Source organism: Callionymus lyra, chromosome 1, assembly GCF_982586985.1.
Source record: "Callionymus lyra chromosome 1, fCalLyr1.hap1.1, whole genome shotgun sequence".
Taxonomy (NCBI): Eukaryota; Metazoa; Chordata; class Actinopteri; order Syngnathiformes; family Callionymidae; genus Callionymus; species Callionymus lyra.
This window is the reverse complement of record NC_141818.1, coordinates 13731098-13748337: the sequence shown is the minus strand read 5'-3', so window position 1 is coordinate 13748337 and position 17240 is coordinate 13731098. Positions and strand designations below refer to the sequence as shown.

The window sequence follows — 17240 nt, the reverse complement described above, 5'->3', positions numbered from 1 at the left end:
ATAGACGAGACCCTATGGATGAACGCAGACTCTCCTCTTTATGAATGGATGGGTGTGGCCCCCGGAGCCGCGCAGCGAGCGTGACGTCACGGCCCTCGTTTGATAGGAGCTGGCGCTGCTGCTGCTGAAGGCTGGACCGGACTCAAACAAAACCGGGCTCGACCAGTGGGATCGGCAGAGACACGGACAGAAGGGGGAGAAGAGAGAGGAGGCAGAAGAAGCAGCAAGACCACCACCACCCGCCCCCCTTTAAACTTCATTTCGGTGAGTGTCCAGTTAAGCAGATTTATTACGGTGTAATAAAGGCATTAAAGTGATCTGAGAGCTTTGTTCTGGATCTTACTTTTAAAAAAAAAATCACCGGTAGTTTTGAAAACGAGGGTCGCGACTCTCTCACTCCCGCTTTGTGACAAAACACAAAGGGACGTGGGAAAAAAAAAAAAAAAAACTCGCATCAGGACCACAGCCCGCCCCAGCAGAGGAGAGGAGGAGGAGGGTGGAGAGGGAGGACAACAACAGCCTCACAAGGTTTTTTTTTTCCAACCAGCAGCCACAGTCTTGGCTGTGAAGACATTCCTCTCGGTTTGTCTCTCGCTGATCTTGGAAAAAAAAGGCGTTAAAGGATTTTCTTTTTTTTCGGTTGTGACTCGTTCTCGACTGACAAGTTTTTTTTGTAACTTCTTATAGTTGGATGAGGAGTGCGAGAGGAAAGTGTGGAGAAAAGTTACACGGAGTTGTGCTGCATTCCTGAAGTGGACATCCTGACGGTAGGAACTTTTTTCTTTATGAAGACGCACTTTTGTGGAATGAGAAGTGTTAAAAAAACGATCATTTTCTGCTTTTTTTTAACTTCAACAACCAACATGTTTTTATAGAAACAGTTATGTAATGTGTGTGGTAGGTTTTGCAATGTTGTGATTGAGATTACATATTTTTTTTACATATATATATATTTATTTATAGCCGTGCAGACGCTTCCTGAGCTCATGGCTGTACAGCAATAAAAAAAACAAACATTGAAACTCAGCTCAGATGAACGTTTCTACATCTAAGACAGTTCAGTCAAAACAGACCTTATAAGTTCATTTTTATCATCATCTTTAACTTCTGTGGTCCTCAAACTTTTTTTGCACGGGGACAGTTTAATCCCAGCATTATTTTCATGGACCGACCTTCGGATAAAACAAAGGGTTAAGTGCGTAAAATTACATTTTCACCATAACACACAATCCACAGAAACTATGGGCTGATGACTGTGCAACAATATTTATATATATAAAGTATTTTTTAGTAAACTAGACCTAAATAGCTTCTTGACATGCAAAGAGTCACTTGCTTATATTACTTTACAGGAAAATCCAGTTTTTTTTTTTCAAAATAAAACACCTGTCAGACAGTTAATATCAACAGTTATCGGTCTGCTGTGCGGACCGGTACGGGGTTGGGGGTCCACTGGTTTACTTCCCCCTTTAACTCCAGCAATCTGTGACCACCTACCTAAAAGAGAAACATTTGCCGAATACAAAATCACTATTGAGAGCCAGTTTGGCATTCAGGTCTGGTGATGCAACAGCGCCTGGAAAACATCTGACACAGATTTAAAAGTAAAAAGGTGCACACTGTTCCTCTTCATATGCATCCATGCACTGAACTCACACCATCATCTAATACGGATTAACCCCAAAGAGCTGCGGGACCTGACAACATCCTGGAAAATGTACTGAAAGACCGTGTTGTCGGAGGTTGCTTTTAGAAATGTTACTCTCTGACATGCAACCGTCCTTCACCATCATCGTAACGCTTACGCTGATGGTCAACAGGAGAGTCATGGCCCACATAAAACACAACGTCACTTTGGATCCTCATCGTTATGCACACCTGCAGAACTTCTCAAGTGATGTCCACACCTGGAGAATACAGATGTGTGTGTCACTCAACACTCTAAGACCCTTTAACACAATCTCTACACAATAATCCCCCACACCCCATGTTCCTTGGATTTCCATTGCTTTGATCAGACTCAGCAATAACTCCCTTGAGTGCTGAGCCCCCTCCTGTTTACCCTGATAACAAATACATGTGTTAAATTGAAAATCTGGATGTTTAAAAGTTAGGTTTGCATACCAAAAAAAGCAGTGGTGAGGTCCATCATCAACAACGATGAATGACTATATAGACAGTACCTGTAGAATTGGTGCAAAGTAAATATGCTCATGCCTTTTTTTGGTGGTTAGAAGGGCAACGTTGGAACACTGTAACCTAGATAGGTCATGATATCGACATACATTAGAGGTTCACTTTTAACTAGTATCCAGTCAGCTATAAATAATCTAACTTCCTTCAGGCCACTTCAATTGACTTGGTGTGTGTCCCAAATCACGCACTTCTGCACTTGCACTTTATATTTTGAGTGCACAAGTGCGTCCCGATTAGCAGTGTGCGAGAATGTAGTGCGCAATGAGCCCTCAATTTCCAAGAAAATTGAGTGTGGATCGATGGACACAACGGTTGCCATCTTAGTGACGTAGGTGGCGCTAAACGGAAGATGTGTCACTGGCGATGTGTCTTCGGTGCAGATACCGATGTAAATGTCTCGATAAAACGCCAATTTTTATCACAAAACAACAGTAATAACACAATGAAACACAACTTAATAACTTGTTTTAATTGGCTGTCAAGTGTTCAGGGATTCAACGGCTGGTTGAAACCAGCGTTAAAAATAAAGTGTGTAGTGGCAGTGTTTGATTTCAGACAGTACTTAACTGTCTAAATTTTTAGCACTGCGCAAGTAATTGCACTGTCTTACAGTGAACTGTAAAGCAGTGCACTTAGAGAAGTGCACGATTTGAGACACAGCATTGGTGGTCTGGATGTCGCTCCTGGGCCATTAGTTTGAAAAATGCTATATTATGAGATGTAGATACACTTCTAAGATACACCAGAACTCAGGGACTCAAAGAAACGATGGGAGGCCAGAGGGTGTGGATACAGGGAGAGGAAAGACAGTGGACACTTTGGACGAGGAATGTTGGAGCTGGAGGTAGAGAGAAAAGGGAGAACAGGAAGACCACTGACGTTCTTGGAGGTGGTATATGAGGACATAAAGAGGATCAGTGTGTTAAGTAAGGATGTGCAAGACAGGTTAAGAAGAAATAGACCCACTTGTTGTGACGGTAAATGCAGAAAAAAGAAGCAATAAAATAAGTCCGTCTACAATTCAAAGCGAGTCTTTTGCAAGTACTGGACAATTAAGGTCATCATGTCTAATAACGTCAGTGCAGAATCGATGACTCAGATTTCTGCCATTTGAATTCCTTATCTTTTAATGCAAGGATGCCCATTTCAATCGCTGGCTATCTTTCACCTTTGAAATATATTGCATTTGCATGATTAAACAGTTGCCGAAACACTGAGCCCGAGATCCACATAAACCAGTTTTATAACTTGTAGCGCCTGAGACTCTTATAATTTCTAGGTCGTAAGTAAACCTTCTGTGAACTTTAGCGAGGGATCAGGCGTATGAAAACAGTAATGGTGAAGACAGTTTGGGCTTGGAGCCCAACAATTTATCTGATTTAGAGGCTGACAATTGAATTATACATGTCAAATATTATTTTACAATTTAATGACTTGTGTATATATGCATTGCTGCAAAGGAATCCAGAGTCTGTGGACAGATCCTGTTAAATGTTTTTCTGCAATGTTTACTCTGTCGCTATAGCTAGTAGGATAAAAACCCTCAACCCACCAGAGGAAAATAAAACCCTTGCATTATTCTAAATAGCCTCAAAACAGATGGGAACAGTAGTGGTCTAGTTCAGCTGACATCATTTCCTCTGTTTTTTCCCCCCGTCTTCTGTGGAATTTAAACCATTCTTTCTTCGGGGGTGAGGCAGTTCCTCTGTCTGCTCCTGCTTAAAGTTGTAGGTTAGTTCCAGGATTGTATGTGTGTGTTCCGGCATGTGTGAGTGTACAAATGGGGGGGGGGGGCTTTCCAGTATACAAACATTCCTGGCTGCTGGACTTGGTGGTTGATATATAAGACCCAGATGTATCTTCGTGAGTGCTCGGCAATATCTCAATATCGCACACGCTCAGAGAGATTTCCTGTTTTGAGATGCCGCCAAGTGTTTATCAGTTTGTTTTTATACAAGCAGGATTAGAGAGTGATACTCTGTGTAAACACAAGCCTTTGTTTTTTTAAGAACACGTGTTCAGAAAAATGTACAAAAACACTAGTTTGAGGACAAATGGTTGGTTCTGCTTCTCAGCAGCACGGCAGTGGAAATATATCTTGTTTTTCAAATAGTGGCTATGACTGATAATTTATTGAGGTGCAGAATTACTACACCTCTCTTTACTAAATGGATTTACAACATTGGTCAATTTTCCTTGTGTCTGGAAAGTCATTTATGGAATTAGTACCTTACATAATTCTCATACAAAAACATTTTTTGTAAAAATGAAACTCTCTTTACCTTTTAAAAGGTGTGACAGCTTACACAACAAGTCTTTCCACTTCATTAATAAAGTGTTAAGTAAAAGTGAAAGAAACGTCTGTGTTTTTTTTGTGCAGAGCAAACTGTTCGAGGTGGTGAGAGAAGTCTGGATGAAAAGGTGTTAACGATAAAAGACCATCGAAGAGCAGGGACAAGCGGCGATAAGAAGGTCAGTTGGACTCACAGAGCTTCGGAGCTTTGCCAGACTCTTTTTTTTTTCGCTGGGCTCGCTCCAGCGACCCGGGGTGGTGCACTGATACGGGAGAATGTTGCACAATGTCATGTTGACAGACTGTTGCCGTTGCAAGGCCAAAGGTCACGAGGTAGGGAACTGGTTGTGTCACCTTACCAAAGTTGTTTATCGTCACGGTTTACTACACTTATCATTCAGTTGATGCTATTAGCCGAAACGGATTGATGGAAAAGTTGTTTATATTTTATTGATCTGTGTCAGAAATGTATTTATCAGCAGCTGACAGCGGCTCATTACTTTTTACTTGTAAACAAGTAATAAACAAGTGTGAAATAAATAAATATTTTGTTTGTTATTAGTAGTAAAATGATCAATATCCACCCCAATCTTTTATATAATTAAAATTATTATTAGACGGTTTTTGCACACTTTTTTTTGCCTTTAAAACTTTTATATATAGAGATGTTTAGCCATCTTAAATACCTAAGACAAGGTGTAAAAGTTGTTCCTCAACGCTACAAATTCAATTTGTTTTTGGCAAACCAGTGCATATAGAAGGGTTACTACTGTGGTTTGGAGGTGCAAAACCAATTTACAAACTATTGCAACCAATCTACACTGTTTTCACTGAACTGCACTGAACTGTCTAACAAAGTTTCTGCAGAAAGACTTTGTAAATGTGTTTTCCACTTCCAAGCCACCATAGCGACGACTAATGAACCCTTTGCATATACACAAACAAGTAAAAAAAATATGTATTTTGTTGTCTTTGCTTGTGTATTTTTGCAGACTCTAATTTCTAAAACGCACCATTATTTAACACAAATAAGGAAACATCTCCGTGTTGTTGTTGTTGCTGATTTCCATACTATATCTGGATGCCAGCCGTGTAGATTCATCCCTCCATCAAAAAAGCTTCCTGTGCATCCGAGTGTATTGACGCGTGCATATTTCTGTAACCAAGCAAAGTGATATGCAATCTGATGCCGGGCTGCCTTTTCCTTAAGCATCTGCTTCTCTCGTTTGCTGTCTGTAAGTGGATCCCCGTGGATGAATTGGCCTCAGAAGTCATATGACTGAAGGATCGCCAACTAGTTCTTCAATCACTGGGCGTCCTTTAACTCCAGATGAGGTCATGTTGACCGGGTGTGGTGAGCTCATCTGGTGTCTTACAGGTCTTACAGGCCTGACCCACATGCACACCCTTGTTTTTTGTTGGGTGTCTCATAGTATGAAGAGCTAATGTATTTCACCTCCTGCACGCCTTTTCACGCCTTTCACGCCGTCACCTTTCCCCCTCCTAACTTGACAAGTCGCAAACGAGTTCAGCTTCCGTCAAATACAGATTGAATAAAAACTCAATTAGCACCTCTCAGCGCCTCCAGATGTGAGGGGATAGAAAGAGTGATACAGGAAGCGGATGCTTCTGCAACGTGCCTCTATCTAATAATGTTTAATTGAATCATTTACGCCGCATATATGCACTACATTCAAGCAACAGAAAAAAGAAACAGGCAATGCCTATGAAACACTGACCATACTTGATAAAAAACCTGAAGAAAAACACTCAGTGAGTGCATACCTCAACCAAGGGTCTAAATTTACAGGACGCTGTAAAAACATTCCAAAACTATTTTAATCGCAAAAATGAAGGCGTCCTGACCAAAAGTTTGACCCCAACTAGTAGTCCACCAGTAATTGATTACTTACTCGGTTATTATTGCTAATGTATTGTAATGTTTTGCTTTTGTGTCGCTGTGTTAAATGGCTTTAAAACTACTTATTCTTAGTGAATAGATAGATAGATAGATAGATAGATAGATAGATAGATAGATAGATAGATAGATAGATAGATAGATAGATAGATAGATAGATAGATAGATAGATAGATAGATAGATAGATAGATAGATAGATAGATAGATAGATAGATAGATAGATAGATAGATAGATAGATAGATAGATAGATAGATAGATAGATAGATAGATAGATAGATAGATAGATAGATAGATAGATAGATAGATAGATAGATAGATAGATAGATAGATAGATAGATAGATAGATAGATAGATAGATAGATAGATAGATAGATAGATAGATAGATAGATAGATAGATAGATAGATAGATAGATAGATAGATAGATAGATAGATAGATAGATAGATAGATAGATAGATAGATAGATAGATAGATAGATAGATAGATAGATAGATAGATAGATAGATAGATAGATAGATAGATAGATAGATAGATAGATAGATGGATGGATGGATGGATAGATAGATAGATAGATAGATAGATAGATAGATAGATAGATAGATAGATAGATAGATAGATAGATAGATAGATAGATAGATAGATAGATAGATAGATAGATAGATAGATAGATAGATAGATAGATAGATAGATAGATAGATAGATAGATAGATAGATAGATAGATAGATAGATAGATAGATAGATAGATAGATAGATAGATAGATAGGTAGATAGATAAAGCCATCTCATATCACAATAAAGCTAATATTTTAAACATAAATAACTTCACAATCTTCTCTGTTAACCACAGACTTTTCATTACTGGCTCCCATCCGACAGTTTTCTCCTCTCAACCGAGCTCATGTTACAGTCAAACGGCCACTTGGGAATCCGGTAAAACCGTCATAGACGATCTCATTAGAAGCAAAACAAAGTGGCCAGGGCCAGAATTTACTCGAATGTTCCTCACTTCGTGTACCACCTGTATCACCCAACCCAAAACCGAGTATGTACCAGGGAGGGGTTGACCAAGCGTGTCATCTGCTATGCTTTCATTGTTCTCCACAGTTTGGAAATCTTAATCTAAAGTTGTGCAAACACAGACATTTATATTTAGTCTGCTATTGTCATAGAAGCAGCCAAGCTGGTTGCCATTCCTGTCCAGCATATTCTGAATTTTAATCCATCATTTTGATCTTTGGGCGAGTCCTCATGTGATAGATGTTGATGGTGTAAACTCACGGAAGGTGTTTCCTTTGTAACTATTTTTATCCTAACACTGTTGCAGTCACTCACATAACAATTAACTCTAAGCTGCGAGATCTTCTCTCTCTCTCTCTCTTTTTTTTTTTCTTTTTTTTTCTAACCACGCGTCAAAATCTGACGCAATCTGACCGACACCTTCGCCTTTGCACATGCTTGGACGTGTAGACACTCACGCACACACTCTTGAGATATGATTAGACTGTTCAACATTTGGTGATCTGTCGTCATCCTGGTCGATGCTCATCTGAATTCCCCTTCTGTGGTTTTGTGAAACTGACTCACCACTTAGGAAGGCCATTTCCAGCTCTTTCATTCAGTAATAAGTAAACTTACATATAATGGTTCATTTTTAGAGTCGTGGTCGAGATCCATGAGTTCACTCACCTGGCACTACTCTTTGTAAATCTAACGTGACTTGATCAAATATAAAAGCTCAGAGTAAGCACAGACCTCTACCATGATTCGCATTGCTTCAAAGATGATTTAAAGAGTAAAGATTCACATGCAGTTTTCTGTTGGCTCAGGGCAAAAATGGAAGCTTTCATAGCGGGAATTGAACATGAGTGAATCACATATATTCTAGCAATAATTTACTTCTTCTAGTAATGTAAGCAAAAGATAAAACCCTGGAATCAGATAGCAATCCAGAACACCATTAAAATACAATTATCTTTATCTTGCTGTGATGTGGCAGTTTCCTGAAAGTTTAATTTACATTTTTACACACATTTTCATTTATTTTGGTAAAAGACAGATGAATAACCGCTTGGAATTTAAGCCTCCTTGGTGGAGGTTTTAACTTGTAAAATTTAAAGCAGACATTGTATTAAAGGGCAACTAATGTGTTGATTTAAGTGTTTCTTAAATATATGTTGGACTTTATTGTACTCTTGAGTATGTGTCTGTTTGTACAAAACTCTCTTTTCATTGAAATATTTACTATATTATACTATATTTATTAGAAAATGTGTTTAAGCCCCTCCCACTGAAAACACTTTGTTTTTCTGGAGATGAAATCTTGTATACCCTAACCACACCCACTCTGCTGTGATTGGTCAAGTGTCATCAATCCAGGAAGTCTCCACCTCCAAGGGACTCATTGTATAAACAAAGCGTTGCATCATTACAGCTGACTGGAGAAGTCAAGCCCATTATTTTGTCTTATTGGACTGTTCTCGTAACCTCTCATTTGCCGAGATTTTAGACGGGGGAAAACTTTATACAGGATGACGTCGTAATGATGATGCACTTACTGCATCTAGGAGAGGAAGACTTGGGATTTCACATCAGTTTCCATTTGATAAAAAAAGGAAATATGAAAACTGATATAACAAGCTCCTCTTTCTCCTGCTGTATTAGGCAATAACCCAACATAACCCCAGACATCTGATAATTTGCAATATACAATGACTTCTTCCATTAACACATTCTATGATATAATCAAATGCCAACAGGGAAGATAAAACATTTTAATTCTTTATGGATTACCTGCAAACGAATTTCAGTGACTGCCACATGGCCGCGGGGCTCAGGGTCTATTGCTGGCCATAGCGCAGCCGCTCAGAAATAACTGGACACGAGTATAGATTTTTCCACAACACTATTTACAGACGCCTGCTGTGTAAAGCTGCATCATGTTTGCACCCGTGTGTTGTTTAACATTGTTCCTACGATCATGACTGCTTTGACAGTGTTGTCATTTTGGCCTTGGTGTTACATTTCTTTACTTTGGTTAATAGTTTTTTAACAATAATCGCAATATACATTTAAAGATATATATTTTTATTTAATAATTATCATTGACAATTCTCACGTACTTCATACAAAATAAGAGATAAATGCACTGTAGTCCCTGAGAAATATAGTTTTATCCCACAATAGCTTTGTTTTGTTTTTGGCCACACAATGTGAGGAACTGTGACAGAGCAGACCTTTTGGATAAACAACAACTTATTTGAAGTCAACCTCAAATTGGATCTTCCTGTTATGGGTTGACGTTGTGTTGAGAAGTTTTGTTTGTCTCTAATGTTTCTGTTTTTGACTCCAGTACAAAAAGATCCTGCTTGTTTTTGATCTTATGCTTTTAGCAGATACTTGGTTTTATAAATGTAAATAGAAAGCAGATGCTTTTACAAATCTGACACTGATGAATTTAAAGTAGTTTCACTGTCAAATTTTATGACAACAACTAAATTAAAACTTTTATACCTGACTTATAACAGAAAAAGACTGAACACATGCTATTTATTTATTCACTGTTTAAGAGTCTCCTGAACGTCACAAGCATGTATGGAGAACCTATGACAGCCATCTGTTATGTGATGTCCACCTGATGCTGGATCAGTCATCAAAAACGTCCAGTCATAAAAATAGAAAAAGTTAAATAGCACCACTAAGGTCAACGAGTTTAAGCTAAGAGCCGGAGTGACCTTTGCTACACGTACGTAGCGAAGTCGATGTTCTTGTCCGTGTACACAGTGATCCGGACTGGACCGCAAGGTCCAAGTGTCCGTGCCAGACTGAAGTCCAGTGGTGTTTTATTTGGCTTCACGTTATGTTTGATCAGGCTGTTTCTGGAATTTTTTTAAAAGCACAAATGTATCTCTCTTTGCTCAGCTTCTGGCTTTTTTTTTTTTTACGGGTGTTGTTCAGATAAATATTTCATGCTTCATTTTGTTGTAGAAAATGATGGACAGGATATCATGATCATTTTGTTTGTGGTACCCAGACTTTTGACTTGGGGTTAAAGATGTCATATCCAATTGAAAATAACATATCCGGAGGATATCTATAATTCTATATATAAACATCTGACATCGTATATGTATCGCCCTGACTTTCTTATCTGCATGCATGTCACATTCTCCATTTCCTTCCAGGTATCCTATATCTTGATATCAATTTCATCCTGGTCCTTGACCTTTTCACCCTTCATCGTCTGGACTTTAATGTTCATGGATGGGCCGAGCCAATGAAACCCGCCTATTATCCACAGCGCTCACTTCACAATGTGATTAATGTAACGTTTCACTTTGTCCAGGTACATGCAGTCGTTGCCAGGCAATATCCAGGACATTCTTAATGAATCTGTAAACCTAATAAACTTTAAAGCTCTACACTATACCAAGAACCCCATAGCGACAGGAAACATAGTAAAAACAGGGGGCATAGATTGCTGGTTGTGCTACCGGTGTTGGTAGCTGCCACATGACTTTAAATGGGCAGCTACAGCGTGTAAAAGTCTTGACCATGATGAATAGACAACACTGTCTTCTTGTTTACTCCGTCGTCTTGTCGGAGCCAGACAACTCACTGGGAGACGTTTTAAATTTCTCCTAATATTATAATCGGAGGTCTGTTTTTGCTTCCCGAAAGGATCTAGAGTGTCAAACTTCCCTGTTTGCAGTTCAGTATTCAACTCTTGTGGACTCACAAAAAAATCCCAAACCTGCATCTCTTCCAGAAAAATACTCTCTCCACACTGACTCAGTCCCACGATCCACTTTACATTCCCAACAAAGTCTGCCTTCAAGAACCCATCATCGCTTGTACTGACTTGACTCGCTCGTCTAGCTGTGGATGGTTCCCGCAAACAAAAGTCCCTCTGTAAAGTGTAGAGTTCAACATTTCCACTGAATATACATGCAGGTGGAAAAGGAGTCATTAGCTTGTTATAAGATATGGTTGAGATTATCATAGATTATCATAAAGGAGAAGTTACTGAGGAGATAGTTATTGAGGCCCAACATAAGACACAACCGGACACAACAGCATAAGAGTAGGCGAAAATACTACCAATAATAATATTAATTAAAAATAAAATAACGATGTTCATTAGCATAGCTAACAGGAAGTAACAGTTACTAGCGGGCTGCTGGTTGGGGTCAACACAGGTACAATAAAAATATATATTTAAATATTTTGCAATACAGTAGGAACAAAGATATATTTGTAGTATTGTTTCGACTTGACTTCGATGACTGCTTTTCATTTGTTTTGAAACCAAAATATGTCAAAACATTAACTTAAAAGGCTCCTGGAGTCGACTGTATCCTCTCGTCCTCAGCCATAGTGGTAGATAGTCTAATTTTAACAAAATAATGAACCAACACCTGCCTGTTAATTGTAAATTTGTTGTATACATTTTTTTTTTTAAACAAATGTTGCTTAACTGTTAGCCATAAAATAACTATGCTAAATAATAAAACATGATTAGAAAACCCTAAAAAATCAGTACAGTGCTGTCGATACATTCTTGTGAAAGAGAAAATTGTGATATACCACTACATCTATATATAATAACAAACCTAGTGGTGATCATCCGCAACCTTTGAGTCTGCCTGATGAAAATTTCCCCCATAACATTGGTCCAAGGATCATTTTAGGGAGTAGAATTTTAGTCAGACTAAGGCAAATATTTAGTTGATGCAGGTGCCATCTAAATGAAGTCAGCATTTGTAAGAGTTACAGGCAGAAAAAACCCAGACATACCCTGTGGTACATAAAATGACAATCAATTGCATCAGCAAACTGTGGGAAAACTTTATGCTGATATACTTGGAGTCCATAGACAGCTGGTTCTACACAGTTGTCCAACTCTCCTAGATAAGTCTGGTAATTGGGTAAACTTTATCCCCCCCCTCAACTTCCCCCTTAAAAAGGCATCTCTGGCATCACATTCTCTACCAAAAAAAAAAAAGCTAGTCACAGTCAGCCGAAGTTACGTGACTATGTTTTAGTTTCTCCTTCTGGAATGTCTTTGACATTTGTTCCCTTTTGCTGGTTTTTCATTGCCCACATCACTGAGGCCTTTTTCTACCCATCGACCTTTGACCTATGAAGGTTCTACTCAAAGGGAAACAGACTGAAATTCCTGGAAAAAAAAGCGAGGCGATATCAAACGACTCCGTAACGCTCCTCGTGAATGCTCGTGTGTAATCGCTGAAGGTAGAATTCAATCTTTTGATACTGCGTTCAGCCCTGTGGTGCCAGAGAACTGTTTGGAAGACCCACTGGAGCTCTGACCTACTTGTGTCAGTGTACAAGGATGCATGTTTTTCATCTGGTGTGTGTCTGCGTTTGTTAGTGCTTACGGAGTGTGGGGTGTGTGTTTGCAGACGAATGGCCCGGTGGATGCAGGGAGTGTGAGAAGCTGGCTGTTTGGACAGCTTTAGAACATAGTGCTGGGGCAGGGGGTGAGCAGGACAGTTGGATATGCCGAAGAAGGCGCAGAGGTGAAAATGGGGTCACAGAGCCGCGGACAGAAAAGCAATGGGATGGCAAGGATGAGTTTCATTTTAAATTGCACCGAACGCATTAAAACGACACCCGATCGTCGACGGAGGTTAACGTGTTTGTTAACTCTGTGTAAGAAACTGTGATCTCTTATTTGTCTCACAGCTTCAGATGGAAAATACTTTCTTTAGAATCTTCCGTGTCAGTGAGTCCCATGTAACAGGTAACCATGCTGGCAGGATGAATAACTACCATTTGAATTATGGGAAACCTTGATCTGTACTTAATTATGGAACTGATCCCTGGAAGAATATTCATATCGCAGGGGTAGGAAATTACATTTCTTAAGGGGTCACTTGGCCGCTTAAAAACTCCTAAGACATGCTGTACTAAGTTTAAATAATCGTGGAAAATTGTTGTTTGTTTGTAACATTAGTTTTTTTGTGTTACTCTGACCTCATGTGCACTGCATTGATAGAGTCAAAAGGTCACATGAGGGACTTTCAGACCGCCCTAGTTATGGCAAACTTTTCACGGCTGCAGAAAACAATTGTGAAAAGAAATTCAGCAATAGAATTTTTCTTTATTGTGCAGTATGAAAGTAGCATAATAGTAGACTGTGGTTGCATTTTGAACAAATTTGACATCAGGGTGTTGTCACAGCAAAGATAATACAATGTATTATACAAGACAAGTGATCAAAATAGAACATTCCGTCTTTGAAATGCACTGTAAACAAATACATACTGATCTCAGTATATTGTTCCGCCATGGTCTCACCAGAGAGAAGAATCCGCTTGGAATGAACTTCCCACATACAACAATAAAAATGACAAACAAAAAAAACTCCTTCAGCTTTACTGTTGCTGAAAAGGGCAGACATCACATGGAGTTCTGCTTGTTTAAGAGTTCTTTCACAAGGCCATTTTGCCAACAAAGTGACTGGCTCTCCACATTTCTAAACCCCCTCAGAGGCCAGCCTGTTGAACCCGGGCTTTCTCCAACCCAATCTTTCATGCTGTTTCTTTCTGTGCATGCCAGGCGGGTCAGGGGCCGCTCTTTTCTCAGGATTTCCATCGGGAACTTGATTTCAAAAAAAAAAAGCACACGTCAGCAAATTTAAGACATCCACCTTTAAGTTGCTTTGAGGTAATTAAGTGACAGTGACCAGTAGACTTTAAACGCACAAGATTTGCAAATGAAGTCCCAATTGTCATTGTTAAAATAGCTTTGTTATTTAAAATGACAGTGCAAATGTTTGACATAATTCTTAAATGTGAATTTAACATCACACAAAAAAAATGTCCTGCAACATCTTATTTATTTTAGCTAGTTTGGGATTACGACCTCCCACTTTAAGCGCTTTGTGACCCTGGTCTTGAAAAGTCCTCTATAAATATTAATAACTTACTTACAACTAATTTAAACCATTTTTTTTTTAAATTTTCAGACAGTTCTAAAGCATTTCATTTGAACAAAAGTTACCTAATTCTTTCCAAAGAATCACTCAAAACAACTTGGCAAAAGCAAACCAAAAAAGACGGTTCATCGTAATTATTATGTCAATATTAATCACGCAAGATTTTTATCTCAATACCACAGACATGTTACTGCAGGGTGAGGCTTCTAACTCCTTTTGTCTCCAGGAAGGTTGTACCAACGTCTTCCAGTAGATGTCAGTGTTGAGTCTACTTCAGTCTGTGGGGTATACTAGGGCTTTTGTGTGTGATCTGGCTGGGGGAAAAAAAGAAGTGTTGAATGTGCCTCTGGAAAGAGACATTCCATGAGATTAAAAAAATAACAGAGTGGGCATGAAATGCCCTGAGATGATGCTAAAAGATCACGAAGTTAAATGGCAGCTGGGCAGCTTAACATTCCTGAAGTGAAGCCTCAGATGTATTATCTGCAGGGAATTGGGATAACAAGGATGAATGTTTTCCACACAAGTTCCGTTATCGGCACGGCTACTTCACACCCGGAGCGTCGAGTTCCCAATTCCTTCACAATAAGTCTGCCTCGGTTGTCTGGCATGTGTCTGGCAGCAAACAAAGGGCCGCATGCTCTGAGGGAATTTCTGAGTTAACAGGACGAGGTTTCGGAGGATATGCAGAACATTATTGGATCAGAGGCTGGAATCTTTGATGAGACCCTTGAATGCTTCTGTTAAGCTTCATTTTCAGTCATTTATGTTGCGTGGCACAACTTGATTCATAATTTAGGAATGCTTTTTAGGTAGAGTTTAGTGTGTCTTTTTTTGATTCTTCAAATAATGACAATTGGCCAAAAATGAAGGAAACACATAATATGATAATAAGTATGACATTTTTTTTAAACTGACCCAACCCAAACCTTTGGTGACCCCTGTTCTAGAAAATGTCCCAACTGTACACACATACCAAAAATGTAGAGTCATGCATTGACTTACATACATGAAGCCACATGTGGCTTTTTGACTGAACGTGTCCCTCATGAATTTATTAAAAAAACAACTATTTTATTTTGTATTTATTCATTTTTTGATGACTAGTCTCTTAATATGACTATAACGTTATTGTTTTAGACGCCTTTGTCTTCCGCTTTTGTAATTTTGTGAGTACGTATACACACTCAAAAAGTGCTTCTTTATCAGATGTTGTATAGAACCACTCAAAAGTTGTATAAAATACAGTAAAATATATAACTTTTCAAGTTTTTATTTTTAATAACTTAATGTTGCTGCTTTAGTTTGGCTTCAACTGTCACTGTAAAAAAAAGTGGCCCCTGAATACATGTAATAAACATATATATATATACATAACATATATACTGTACATTTTATATTTAAAAAGTTTTAGATTAAAGCACTAAGAAAAAAAGTAAGTAAGTAAGTATGTAAGTGAGTAATTTATATAGCGCTTTTCCAGACCAGGGTCACAAAGCGTTTAAACAATCAAAACAATACTCAATAAAATATATACTAAAAAGGTCAAGATAACACCGAGAACAGTCCCACAAAATCCAGAAAAGAAATATGCACGATTCTAGAAAAAAAAGTATAAACTCCAGAAAAATTACAAATCAAAAAAGGGAAGAAAAAAGACGTACAAACAAAGATCGTGAGGAAAATATATGTCAAAAAACGCATGATAAATAAATGAGTCCGTTAAGAGGTAAACGCCCGCTAAAACCCTGTTTCACGGAGTTCTTTGAACGCACCACGGTCTGAGCGCATCGTGACGCGTCCATTGTGGGCGTGTCCGCGAGGAAATCAGCTGGGGAAACAACAACAGAAAAAAAACTGGGGGCGGCTCAAGCTCCAACAAAAGAAAGAAAGAAAACAAAAAAAGAGCCACTTTATGTCTCCGTTTTCATTTGCAAGAGGGAGATGAAAACTCCACAAAGAAGTGTGTTAGAGACGCGGTGCTGGTTGTGTGCGGGAGGAGACGTTCAGGGGAAGTCAGAGAAGAGGATGTGAGAGGGAGCAACTCCGTCTGCGTCTGCACCTATATATACATCTATAGCTTTATTATTTTCCCCTTTTCTTTTCTTTTTTCTTTTATTTTTTAACGCAACAACGAGGTTACGAAGTCATTCGTCTTAGCCCGGTTTTTTTTGGGGGGGGAGACCGGCGGAGCGGCCAAGCGGTCTGGCATGTGGGTCAACTCCGGAACCGTCGGAAGGTAAGGGAGTCAGTCCTCCTGCACGAATACTCACATGACCCCCCATGCGAGTCTCACTTGAAAAGCCGACCCTGAACTCACCACCAACCCATCCATACACCATGGAGCATCGAGGCGGCCGTTGATGGTAATGACAGACGGGATCGATGATAATAACCGTGTCATAATAAACATGCATGTCAAGACGTCACGTATTTATAGTGCAAACTTGTTGTTGTTGTTGGTGTGTGTGTGACGCGCGCACGGTGTTGTGCTGCGGATGGGCTTGGCACATTACGCAACATTTTTTTTATTTTTTTATCAGTGCATTTTTTATTATTATCAGTGCATCATTTAGGATGAGGGTTCAAATCCAACCTGACATGACATCTAACATGTTTTTTTTTATTTTTAATTTTCTTAAATGTGCCTTCCCTCCTCGCGTGCGTTCCAAAGAACCCATGAATGGGTCAGGTGCTTGTGAATGGAGAGGCAGCACTTGAAGGGCTTTCATTGATAAACGACACCGACTGCCAGCTGTGTTTTCGTTGCAGGTGCAACGATTCACTCCCTTATAAAAAATAAATAAATAAAAATCTTCGGTTTTTTGCAGACACATGGACGCACGTAGGCATTTTTCTCAAAAACACACAGT

The 17240-nt window shown here is 39.1% G+C and overlaps 1 protein-coding gene across 4 annotated transcripts in view; it reads left to right on the top strand.

Moving 5' to 3' along the window:
• Nucleotides 1-191: 191 nt before the first annotated feature.
• rhobtb4 (Rho related BTB domain containing 4) overlaps nucleotides 192-17240 on the top strand; it is a 39980-nt gene continuing 22931 nt past the window's right edge. Inside the window, exons 1-3 of one of the 4 annotated variants that reach the window (XM_087794456.1) lie at nucleotides 192-264; nucleotides 688-767; nucleotides 4577-4668. Coding sequence is in view for 1 of the 4 variants with exons in the window: in XM_087794437.1 (XP_087650563.1) it covers nucleotides 16578-16606 (29 nt within the window). In the remaining 3 variants the exon portion in view is untranslated. Of the gene's footprint in view, nucleotides 265-537; nucleotides 768-4576; nucleotides 4669-16207; nucleotides 16734-17240 lie in introns of those variants that run through there. The other 3 variants (XM_087794447.1, XM_087794437.1, XM_087794464.1) reach the window with 3 other exon arrangements.